This window comes from Lepisma saccharinum, chromosome 2, assembly GCF_977018435.1.
Source record: "Lepisma saccharinum chromosome 2, izLepSacc3.1, whole genome shotgun sequence".
Lineage (NCBI taxonomy): Eukaryota > Metazoa > Arthropoda > Insecta > Zygentoma > Lepismatidae > Lepisma > Lepisma saccharinum.
Genome location: NC_139230.1, coordinates 95125789 through 95138028, shown reverse-complemented (window position 1 = coordinate 95138028; position 12240 = coordinate 95125789). Strand labels below are relative to the sequence as shown.

Below are 12240 nucleotides of genomic sequence, written 5' to 3'. Positions count from 1 at the left end.
GGTTGCATCCATTCTCTGAGGTGGACAGACCATCGTTCAGTGACTTATGGCAGTCTTTAACAAAGAAGAAGTTCATGTGCTCTGCGAGCTTAAAGAAAAAGTTGGGGGAGCAATATGAAAGAATGAAATCTTCAATGTTAGACGAATTTGAAAAGGTCAGTTTTGTCTCAGCCACAGCAGATTGTTGGACTGCACATCATAGGTCCTTCTTAGGAGTAACCTGCCACTGGTTGTATCCACTGTCTCTAGAGAGGAAATCTGCTGCTCTTGCATGTCGGCGTCTCATAGGAAGCCATACTTACGATGTTTTGGCAAAAGAGCTGCAGGACATATTTATCAGGTACCACATTCATAATAAAGTAGTGGGTGTGGTAACTGATAATGGATCAAACTTCGTGAAAGCCTTCAAGGAGTTTTCTACAAGTGAGCCGGAGGACAGCCAAGAGTCTGATGTGGTGGAAGAAGAAATTACAGAAATTCTTGCCACAGGAGATTGCACTTTGCCACCCCACATTCGCTGTGCAGCACACACTTTACATCTTGTTGCAGTGAAAGATTCAGAAAAGGCTGCATCATCAGATGCAAATTACAAAAGGCTCTTCCGAAGTGCCTTCGCTAAAGCACAGGCATTGTGGAATAAATCCAGGCAGTCTTCCCAGGTTGCTGACATAGTGAAGAAACAGCTTGGTGCATGTCTGATTGTACCAAATGCAACACGGTGGAATTCAGTGCATTCTGCTGTATTGGCACTATGTCAGCATTTTACAAAGCATGAGGAGAAAGTGCATGCAATTTCTGATGCAGTTGGCCTGTGCAGATTTTCTCCACATGAGATTGAATTTTTGAAGGTAGGTCCGATATGATAAAATTACTTATGTAGTTGGCACTCATTTCATACTCTTAACTTATTCAGTCATTGCAAGCTGTACTTACAAACTGCTATAATATTCTTAATTTTTGCCTTCAATTATTATAGTGTACTTTTTAAGATTCCAAAGTGCAGAATTTGCATAATATTTTTCTCATAAATTTTAAGTGATGCATACACTTGTGCTGGAATCAGAAGAAATTATTAACATACATTTTTATTGTGGAGATTAGAAACTGTTTGCTGTGTTTTTCCAAAATGGATTTCCTTTGAATGATATGCTACATTTAAAGTACATGAAGGAATCATGCTTATGAATTGTTTTTAATATTTTCACCATTGTTTATTGCTATAACAAACATTATATTTACAAATGAATAAATTAATTCCTACAATGTTTTAAAGTAACGTACATTTTATTTTTGAAGGAATATGCTGAGGTTACACAACCACTAGCCAAAGCAATTGACATTCTCCAGGGAGACAAGAAGGTGTCCATTGGATATCTCCTTCCCACACTCCACCAACTTCTCCGGATGCTTGGTTTGAAATTGGATTCTGGGGATGTAGCACATTGTGATGCCCTTGCCAGAGCTATTGTTGATGGTGTGAAGCAACGGTTTGCAGGCATTTTATGGGATAAGGATACAGTGCTAGCTGCTTGTTTCCATCCAAGGTAAGAAGTTATCTGGAATTAATTCACTGCAGTGTCTTTTATATCTTGATTATTCACATGAAAGATGCATGATGTTTTACTTTACATAACAAAACATCAACATTGTTAACTTCTCTTATAAGATAACAATTACGTGCTTTCATATGTGCACAAATCAGAATATAGTTGCTTTATTTGATGTTCAAAATAATTTCTTGGCAACCTGTATTTTATTTAGTGCATGCCAATGTTAAACTTGTCTTTGGTTGAGAGGCGGATATCTAGTCTTGGCCAATAATACCTTGTTATGTGAAGTATACATTTCAGCTGTTTCTTTTCACTATTTTTTTTAACATTTGTCTCATACTCATTTGTTTTTATAAATATATTATTTTATGCAGTTTCTCAATAGCCTAAGAGGTTTTCTTTTATAGTTTCCAGAACTTGATAACATGGTTGTTTATTATTTTTTTCAGTGTTCAAATGTAAACCAGCTGTCTTCCATGGTGCAGTAGTAGTTATCAAAGCATACTATGATACCCAGGAGTCTTGGGTTCAAAGCCCAGCCTGGGATTGTGTGTTTTTTGTGATTGTCCATTCATCAATTTCACCCATCCTCATCTTTGCGATTGCGATTAGATCTCTCCCTCTCTCAATATGTCATTTATTGTCTCACTTATTTTGTCCCATGCTGTACTTTTCAAATATCTCCCTCTCATATTCAAAATAAACCAAATCAATTAGTTCAATGTAAACCTGCAATAAACTTGAAATTGTTGCCCCAAAGTGGACATCAAAGATTTTTTTTTTTTTTGTCTTCAGTGTAGTTAACCAATACCCTGATATAGCACTTTTATTGTATTTCAGATTCAAATTGTCATGGCTTGAATCGGAAAAAAAGAGTGAGGCACGCAGATGGATGGAGAAAGCTGTATCTCATGATACGAAGGAAAGTTCAGCTTGTCAGAATGAAGAGAAGCAGCTAGACGATTTTGAAGATTTCTTCAAGTTTGAGCAAACTCAATCGGAAACAGAACTACAAGAACTGTGCAGATTTCTAAAGGATGGTCCCAAACTTGTGGAGACACTGCACAGTTACAGTAGCAAGTTCAAAGAAATTTTCATAAAATTGAACACTGTTATGCCGTCAAGTGGAGCTGTTGAGCATTTGTTTAGTGTTGGCGGAAACTTGTTTTCTAGCAGAAGGACACGGCTGACCGACCAGAACTTCGAAATGCAGCTGTTGCTAAAGTTCAACAGACAGTTGAATTTGGTTTAAAAAACTTGTATTGGACAAACCAAACATGCATGTTATACACAGTTAATAAAGTGGTTTGTACATTCGCAATAGGACTTTCAATAGTGTTATAAAATTAATATCTTGTCTCATACCAAAAGTTTGTCAGCAACTAGCTTCAGGACACTATTGTGAAAGTTTAGTATATAGAACAGTAATACAGAATCATTAACTTGAGTGTTGATATAGAATGCAATGAGTGAGGGTGCAGCCCAATAGGTAGAGAGAAAAAAGTGGACAATAATGCTTAATTGTGCTGAAGGCTAGTATCAAGATAAGGACATCCAGATGATAGATGTAATGATATTACAGATAATGTATGTATGCACACTTTAGTTATTTGATATCTGGATACATTGACAAATAAGTATGTAGAGGATGTATAATCAAGTACTATATTTGGATATTATACATCCAGGTGTATAGTTTACCAAGTACCTGAATAATTTTATTATCTATATATTAGGGCTAAGCCAATACTACTTCGAATCAATATCAGTGCCAACATACATCATAATGGCGATACTTGAAAAGATGTAATAATTCAAAGTAGGTCAGAATGTGTAATATTTTTTATGATACTGCCCCAGTGGAACTAGGCTATTGTCTTGAATATTGATTTTCACGCAAGATGATCGTTTGATCACCTCATTCATTTTACTCCCAATGTCTCTGGATATTTACCCTCTGCAGATTCTGGAAAAAGTATGTCAGCATCTATGATACCATTCAATGCATGGGACTCTGTATCAGTTCATTCCTACTATACATTCATGGTGCCGAAATGCTGTCAGGTAATCCAATGACTATACAAAGGTACCTAGACATCCAAATTGAGGATATTGGATTTCCACTATTCAAATTGCTAAAGATTTATTTATTAATTAAATGATTGATGTGTAGGAAATTTAGATATTGCTTGTCATAGTTCTCTGGGTTCATGCTCCTGATAATTCTCTTAGGAGTTTATGAAAAGATGCAATTGAAACTTTATGTTCAAAATCTTTCCTTCATAATTTTTTTTCATTAAAAAATTAATTGTTGCCACCAAAAATGTTAAAACAAGTCAGATGGTAACTCAAAAAATATATCAATTGACTGGTATTGTGATAACTGCCTATTATCTAACTAACAGCTGGGAAGTTTCAAATATCTTCATGACTTGTTTTTTGTTCATGCAGAAGTAGCGAAAAAGTAGCGAAGTAGCGAGTAGCGCACAGGAGTAGCGTAGCGAGCTACTTTTAGGTAAATGTAGCTGTAGCTGTAGCGAAGCTACATTTTGGAAAAGTAGCTGTAGCTGTAGCGAAGCTACTTTTAAAATGTAGCGTTCCAATCACTGCTGGAAACACAGAAAACAGTTACCGCAAAGTGGTACACAAAGGAGTGTCTGCCTAGAGTTGTTCCAAGCTCTCAAAAACATTTGTCCATGTTCAAGGGCAGATATGTGGTTTTTCCACCACGACCACTGGTCCAAACTTTGCACCAAGTATTTGGCATGTACTGGGTTGAAGGTGCTAGAGCATCCAGACCTTGCTCAATGCAACTTCGCACTGTTCCCTCACATCAAGAACAGGCTAAAAGGGATATGTTCTTTCCAAATGAAGAGGGCCTTCTAAGGGTAAAAGTAATAAAACATCTCCATGCTGGCTGACTTATGTTTCTTGGCAACAGTGTTACTGTTGAATGATAGCAGGACCTTTCACATGGAAAAGGGGGAGGGGGGGGGAGAATGTAATTTTACTCCTATCTGAATGCAAACAGGTTTCTGAGGAAATAAAATTATAGGCTGCTTTCAGGTGAAATGGTCAAGAAACTTACAGTTTGAGTTATTGAAGCGGTAACCTTCTTAAGACTCTCAGTTAATAAATGAATTATAGTACATGTCCAAACGTTTTTCATGTTTTCTTTCCAACAATACACAACACTAAATCCTTTATCTTTACATTCCATTTATATGGAAGTTCTCTGGTTGCATATCTACAAAGGCTAAGCTCTATACCTGCATCAGCTGTGCAACCTGCAATTCCTACCATATTTTTGCCAAAAAAAAAAAAAAATTGCACACAGTATTTCAGTAATTACAGTATATGCCTTACACCCCTTCAGATGAAGGTGTCAGTAGATGAAGGTAATAGATGGATAATCAACTGCCTGGTCATTAAGTGACGTATTGTGGATGTGCTAAGGGTGCCCACTACCATGTCTATCTTGGAGAGATTCTGACTTGCAATACAAAATAAGTAGCCACACAAATAGCATACTATAATCCCATATGACACTATCACAGTTGAACAGTTTCACCCTGCTAACTTGTTTGCAAGTTTAAATAAGAACTGAATCTTGTACCTAATACGATTACAAAAAATTACACTATAATATGGATTCATATTTGGAAAATGAGACACGCGGTAGTAGATAAATACACACACACTAGTACTCAATTTTTCCATGAAACTGTTTTTATTTGTAGTTCTATTAATTTAAATTAAAAACAGTTTTACGGAAAAAAGTGAGTACTAGTTTCTCTGTATTTATAATATAAACAAAAGTAACTGAAATGCACTGTATTTAAATAACACTGCTCTAAAAATTGAAACTTGTTGAGAGCTGTTTTGGACATGAAAGGTGATTTAACATAATTCGAGGATGGTGATTGATTAAAAATTGCAATCAATTTTTTCCACCATGTCAGATATCTTCACAAATTGGGCCAATATTTACATACGCCATTTGCATATGCTAGCAGCTAGATTTTCTTCTAAAAGAACATGAATTTCCATAATACATACATTTGAAATGTCATTTGTGAAACATGCCTTTATGCCTTTTCACCTGGAAGCTCCAAAAAAAACAAAAAAAAAACCATGTCCTCTTGTGTGTAGCTCAAGAATCCTCATGTTCCAATGTCTAACAGTAATCTTCCATCACTGTTGTACTCCAATGTTGCACATACCCCAGCACCCCATGTCACCGATTTCCTGTTGAAACCTTTTACCATGTTCTTCACTTAGTTCACCCAAGTTAGCAGGGAAACTTTCTAAATGCAAATACAGAAAATGAATCTTCAGGCCCATTGAGCATCTTGATGTATTGAACTTTAGCAGTATATTAGACACAATGTGCTTGTAATTTTCATGTTAGTTGTTCCCGAGGAAATTGTGACAAATGTCTCTGAATGCACTCCAAGTTTCCCTTTCCACACTTGCCATACTATGCTCATACAACTTTCTTATCTGAGGTCCAATGAATATGTTCTTTTAAATTAGCATTTGACAAATCTGATATTGGAAACACTGCCCATCCTAGTCCAAAGCTTTGACATATTGTTTCATTGGACCGTTTAATATGTAATGGTGGCAATAGAATCTTTGATGGCTACAGTGTTGCACATTTTTACTTCACACATTGTGGGTAGTCCCTGCGAGGCATTCTGTTTGTGTCCAATGTTAATCACAATCTCTGCTGTCCCATTCGTAAATGTAGCAGGAACACTTAGTGTACCCTTGGTGTTCTCCAAGGAGCATAAATATCACCTTCAGATCACCACATGATAGCCACTGGTGATCTTTGTATTTTATTTCTTTTCCAAAAGCTTCTATATTCTGGTAAGTTTCCTCTAAATGCACAGAATGTGCAACTGGTACAGAGGGTTCTTTGTTGCTGTTGTGAAGAAGTACACCCTTCAAACTTTACTTCTTCAAATCTATGAATAACATCCATGCCTCTGTATGTGAGTTTCATCATAAGATATCTGACATCATTACAATACACTAAGTTGTCTTCAACAGGAAAATATTGCACAGAAGTCAGGAAATTCTTGTCTTTAAGCATGGAACCTAACACTTCCGCAGTTTGTTTAGACAAGTTCAAGTGTTTAACTAAATTACTTAATCCCAGTTGTGTAAATATATTGGGTTCAGTTCCCTCTTCTATGAAGTATTCCATGTTATTGATTTCGCTGCTACTAGATGAAGGGTATGTATACAGTAGCTCTTGTGGTGAATCCGTATCATTCTAATGAATGATGGGATCGAACCAGCCACTCCCAGTGGGTGATGTAGCTAATCATCATTCATCCTCATTAATGATGAGAGCACTTGTCATAAGGACAAGTTAAATGCTTGGCAGCAAAAGGCACAACTGGAATAAAATACCTTAAACAACTAGAAATGGCAAATAGTCACTCGTTGGATTTTAGAACCTTCGAACCCGAATCATACATGGTAAGGATTAGGATAAATACCTGTCTAGACTTAGAAGAATGATGATGAAGTTAATATCGAAGAGTAAAATGAAACTATTCTTTCTCCAGGCTTGGTAGGTAGTTCACCTAAGTCAGACAGACTGCTCTCCTTTTCTCCTTTACAAAGTGCTCTTGTCTGTCTCTAATCAAATCGAAAAGTCTGCCAGCCTGTCTGCTCCTCTAAACCCCTGTCCATGGAGACTTCCTATTCGCTGATATGTGAGTTTTTACCTTCCTATTATTGTGAACAGCTTACTACTTCTTTACCTGTTGTAAACCTTGTAGCCTCAATATATCAGGAAGTGGAAGTCTGCTTAACACTCGACTATGCATAATTCAAATACCTGAGAGGAGTGGACAGAGTAAACAAGTGAATGAAATTTCGTGAATTGAAGCCTCTAGAGAAAGTTAAAATAAAATAAAGAATAATCCTATGGATTGATACAAATCAAGCACTGGAACATCAGAGCCATGTGGCACATGTAAGGCTGATGGCAAGTTAGGATATGTTATGCCTTGTTTGTTTTCAGTATTAAAACTTTTAACATCACACGAACAGAAAGAACAGTTACAACTATGGTCCTTTCCTTCATGCCATATGATTGGAATTCCCACTCCCTTCTTTATGAGGAAATTGTATGATATACAGCAAAACTAATTTCATCTTCAGATTTATACAGCAAAACTAATTTCATCTTCAGATTTATACAGAAAAACTAATTTCATCTTCAGATTTCCAATGTTCAATTCCTTAAGAAACATTCAGAGTTTCAAAACAGCAAAATTAATGCCATCCAGAACTTCCCTTTTTCGGAAACATGCATGTATATGGCATGTTACCCACAATTCTTTTTTTAAGAAAACTGTACAATATACAGCAAAACTAACTTAATTTACAGATTTCCCACATCAAATTCATTAAGAAATCATTTCCAGTTTCCAAACAGCAAAATAATTGTACAGCAGTTATGGTAAAAATATTTGGTAAATCAACACTAAAAGTAACTATAATATTAGTACCTTAGATGATACTTGACACCAGTCATTCAGATCAGCTGGACATGGACACTGGCTAGTAGAAGTTTTACTTTTATCTTTCTTCTTAACAACAAATGTCTTGGAATTTATTTTTAATTTCTCCTCTTCCTTCTCCATTCTGGAAAGTGACAGTCTTTGTACATCCTGAATTGTTTTTATTATGTGTGTACAGAACTGTAAATAAAATTAGTACATAATTATATATATACAAATATATAAAAAAACACAGGAATAGGATGAGAAAAAGTGCCAGAAGGGCGGATAAACACTAATGATGAAGGAGACAGTAAACACTTACCACACGAAGAGAAATAGTTTGATATTTTGCGGTATTGTCCGCATTGTCATCAGAGAAGAAAGAAATCACGTCACAAAGTGCAGGGTCACAGAATACTGACTGTAGCATCTGTATAGTGTTGGCAGAAACAGTTGATAGTTGACAAATGTACTTGTACACCTACACCGGACTCCTCCCACACCAAATACATATAACGTCACCTGACTTATCTCTGCACTTCATTCCCTGAAGATGAGAGTGACGTTAGCTCTCGAAAGCTCGGAAGCCTTTCCGGAAATCACCTGGCTGATTGCCCGAGAAAACCTCTTCAATATTCGCCGCCAGGAAAGCTTCAATTCAAGACTTATTTCAGTCACCTTTACGGGGAGGAAATGTTACAACGGATCCTCAGATTTGAAGATCTACACACCAAGAAAGCCAAGCTGTTGTCAACATTGGCGTTCTTACACAAAGATGCAGAGACAAGAACGTTGTACCCATCTTCACCAAATTGAAAAATCCAATCAAAAACACAACAATAGACCGGATACTAAGATGCACCAGCATCACGATGGTAAGAGAAAGAATTCATTTCACAAGATGCGAACTTGCATCGATAGACAGAAGCCTACTCCATAGTCACCTGGAAATCTCCTCTTCTGTGTCTCCAATGGACTGGGAATGAATAGACACCACCATCAAAGCCCGCATGGAATTACAAGCCAGCAAGGTCACTGCCAAGCAGAGCAGTAAATACTCTTGCCTAGCTTCATCCGACAGTCAACAGACAGCCAGTAGTCAACCGACAGCCGACCGGCAAAACCGACAGAACACCATCCATCGCACCTTTGTCAACCTAACGGACAAACGTTTTGATGAAGCCACGATCTCCATCCTGTCGAAGGGGTTGAACTTTGCTCCTGCTCCTAAAACCATTCCTACCACAGACATAATCAGCAGCATCGAGCAAGCCATGAAAGACCTTCCAGTGACAGCCACCCAGGACATTCATCGAGAAGTAAGGGCCGCTCCGCCAAAACCAAACATCACAGCAGCAGAGAAAGCCACGCTCAAGCAACTGAGAGAAGACCAGGACATCATCATTCTACCAGCAAAGGAAACACCACTGTTATACTTGAATCTACAGGGTATGACAGCAAAATCACCGACATTCTCACCGACGGCACATACCGACCTTTACTCCGAGACCCCACAGCTGCAATAGAGAGGAAATCCAGAGCTCTACTGAAGAAATCCACACTGCCGAAAGAAACAAGGGACTGGATAATACCAAATGGAACAGTACCTCCACGACTTTACGGCCTTCCGAAAATACACAAAACTAATGTTCCATTAAGACCCATCGTCAGCGCAATTGGATGCCCTACCTACAAACTTGCCGAATCCCTAACGGCACAACTCCAACCTCTGACGGGAAAGTGCCAACACCATGTTAAAAACTCATCGGACTTCGTCAAGACCCTTCAGAACATCAGAACTTCTCCCAGAGACCTTCTACAGTAGTCAGCTTCGACATAGTATCGCTCTTCACCAAAGCGCCGCTTCAAGATTCTTTAACACTGTTGGAGCAACATTTTGCACCAGATATCATTAGCTTCTTCAAACATACCCTCACTTCAACATACTTCAGCTACAAGGACAAGTACTATGAACAGACCGACGGATTGGCAATGGGATCCCCGCTCTCACCAGCAATAGCCAATTTCTTCATGGAGAACTTCGAACACAAGGCACTCCGTTCAGCTCCACAGAAACCTTCCGCATTTTACAGATATGTAGACGACACCTTTGTCATCTGGCCGCATGGTGAAGCAGTGCCACAAACATTCCTGAATCACCTCAACAACCAGCACCAGAACATCAAATTCACCATGGAGACAGAGATCAATGGCAGCCTTCCATTCCTGGACATTCTCATCACACGTATACCGGACGGGACCTTAGGTTACAGCTTATACAGGAAACCTACTCACACTGACCTATACCTCAACGCCAAGAGTTTTCATCATCCAGTGTAGTGATCAACAGTACTCTTGACATTGTTTCACCGAACCATCGCCATCAGCAACGCAGAGCACCTTCAAGAGGAAATAACACACCTGCGCACAGCCTTCAGACAGAATGGATACAGTGAAGGCATTATCAACAAGATGCTAAAGAAAGTTAACACACAAGAACAACCAACGAACAAACCCGGATCCAGCTGATGACCAAGAAGACAAGAAGATAGCCATCGTCCCATACACTGGTAACCTCTCTGCAGTCATCAGCCACATTCTTTCAAAACACAACATCAAGACGATCCACAAACCGCCATCGAAAGTCAGAAGCTGACTTCGAAACCCCAAAGACGACCTAGGACAGAAGACACCCGGGGTTTACTGTATCGGCTGTGCCTGCGGTAAAGCCTACATTGGACAAACGGGAAGGACAATCGAACAGCGCTGCAAAGAACATGCCAGCTACATAAGGAATTTTCATCCCGAAAAATCAGGGTTAGCAGAACATTCAATCCAGGAGGGCCATAGAATTGATTTCACAACCACCGAGATCATCAATAAATCGTCAAATTACTGGGATCCTCTCATCAAAGAAGCAATAGCCATACATGGGGTAAAGGACAACCTCAACAGGGACACGGGACTCGAACTGGACCCAGCCTGGTTCGAAATAGTCGACTGGGAGCGCGGACATCGGAGAAACGCCACCTGATTGGCCCGCCATCTACACCGAACCCCTCCCACACCTAATACATATAATGTCACCCTGACTTATATCTGCACTTCATTCCCTGAAGTTGAGAGTGACGTTAGCTCTCGAAAGCTCGGAAGCCTTTCCGGAAATCACCTGGCTGATTGCCCGGGAAAACCTCTTCAACTTTCGCCAGTGGGTGATGGGTGGATGGTTTCGGGGAGGAGGGGAAAGGGTTATTGGTTGGCTAGGTTGAGTCTGGGGGGTATAGTGGCATGCATGCGTGATATACAGTATAGGCCCTTTCCCATCGCCTGCAGAAAGACGTGTCAGAGGAGGGGGGGGGGGGGTAAAAGATGGATGATGGCCACATGGAAACAGTTGTTGAAGGTGGTATTATGGGTGTTGGTATGGATGGCAACAGTGAAATCAGAGTTTTGGGTAGAGGAATGGTGGTTATTGATCCCAAGGATCTAGCAGGTGGAGGTTTCGCCCAGGTAGAAGTTGCCACAGATTTGGCAGATGAGGGTGTAGATGAGGTTGGATGAGTGGTAGGTGCTCTTGGGGTGAAGGGTGATCTCCCCTGCAGCAGTGGGGATCAGGAGGGTGGGGGTGGTGATGAGTATGGGGCAGGTCTTGCACCTGGGTTTGTTCCACCTGTGAGCTTGGGGGAGTGGTGTGGAAGGAGTGGGAGTGTTTTGGACCAAGATGTCCCTGGTGTCAGGATCACTGTGCAGGATGGGAAGGAGGTAGTGGAGGGTATGTTTGATTTTCGTGAGGTGGGGGTGGTATTGGGTGATCAGAGCTGGATGGTTGGTATTGGTTTATTTGGTGCAGTTGTGGGAGGTGGCTCTTGTGATTTGTTTGTTGATGAGGGTGGAGGGGTAGCCACGGTTGGTTAGGGCTTTGTGCAGGAATAGGTTGTAGTTTGGCAGGATGAGGGGGATAAGTTGAAGCAATGGCCTCTGAGAGCTAGGGAAAATGGGATGGCTTTTTTGGTGTGGTAGGGGTGTGAGCTGGAATAGTGGAGATACTGGAGGTGATTGGTCGGTTTGATGTGTATGGAAGTTTCCAATAGGTCTCCCATGATGTGGATGTCCTCATCTAGGAAGGTCACTTGGTCTTTGGAGTGGAACCAGGTGAATTTGAG

At 39.7% G+C, this 12240-nt stretch overlaps 2 protein-coding genes across 5 annotated transcripts in view; one reads left to right on the top strand and one right to left on the bottom strand.

Annotated features, from left to right (window-relative positions):
- LOC145984101 (EF-hand calcium-binding domain-containing protein 7-like) overlaps positions 1–12240 on the bottom strand; it is a 184667-nt gene that overhangs the window by 131510 nt on the left and 40917 nt on the right. For all 4 annotated transcript variants that reach the window (XM_083117517.1, XM_083117518.1, XM_083117519.1 and 1 more), the window contains exon 5: positions 8084–8275. In XM_083117517.1, coding sequence (XP_082973643.1) covers positions 8084–8275 — 192 coding nt within the window. The remainder of the gene's footprint in view (positions 1–8083; positions 8276–12240) is intronic.
- LOC145984316 (uncharacterized) lies at positions 10271–11111 on the top strand. Its single transcript, XM_083117974.1, has 2 exons — positions 10271–10411; positions 10764–11111. The coding sequence occupies exons 1-2, from the start codon at positions 10271–10273 to the stop codon at positions 11109–11111; spliced, it is 489 nt and encodes a 162-aa protein (XP_082974100.1).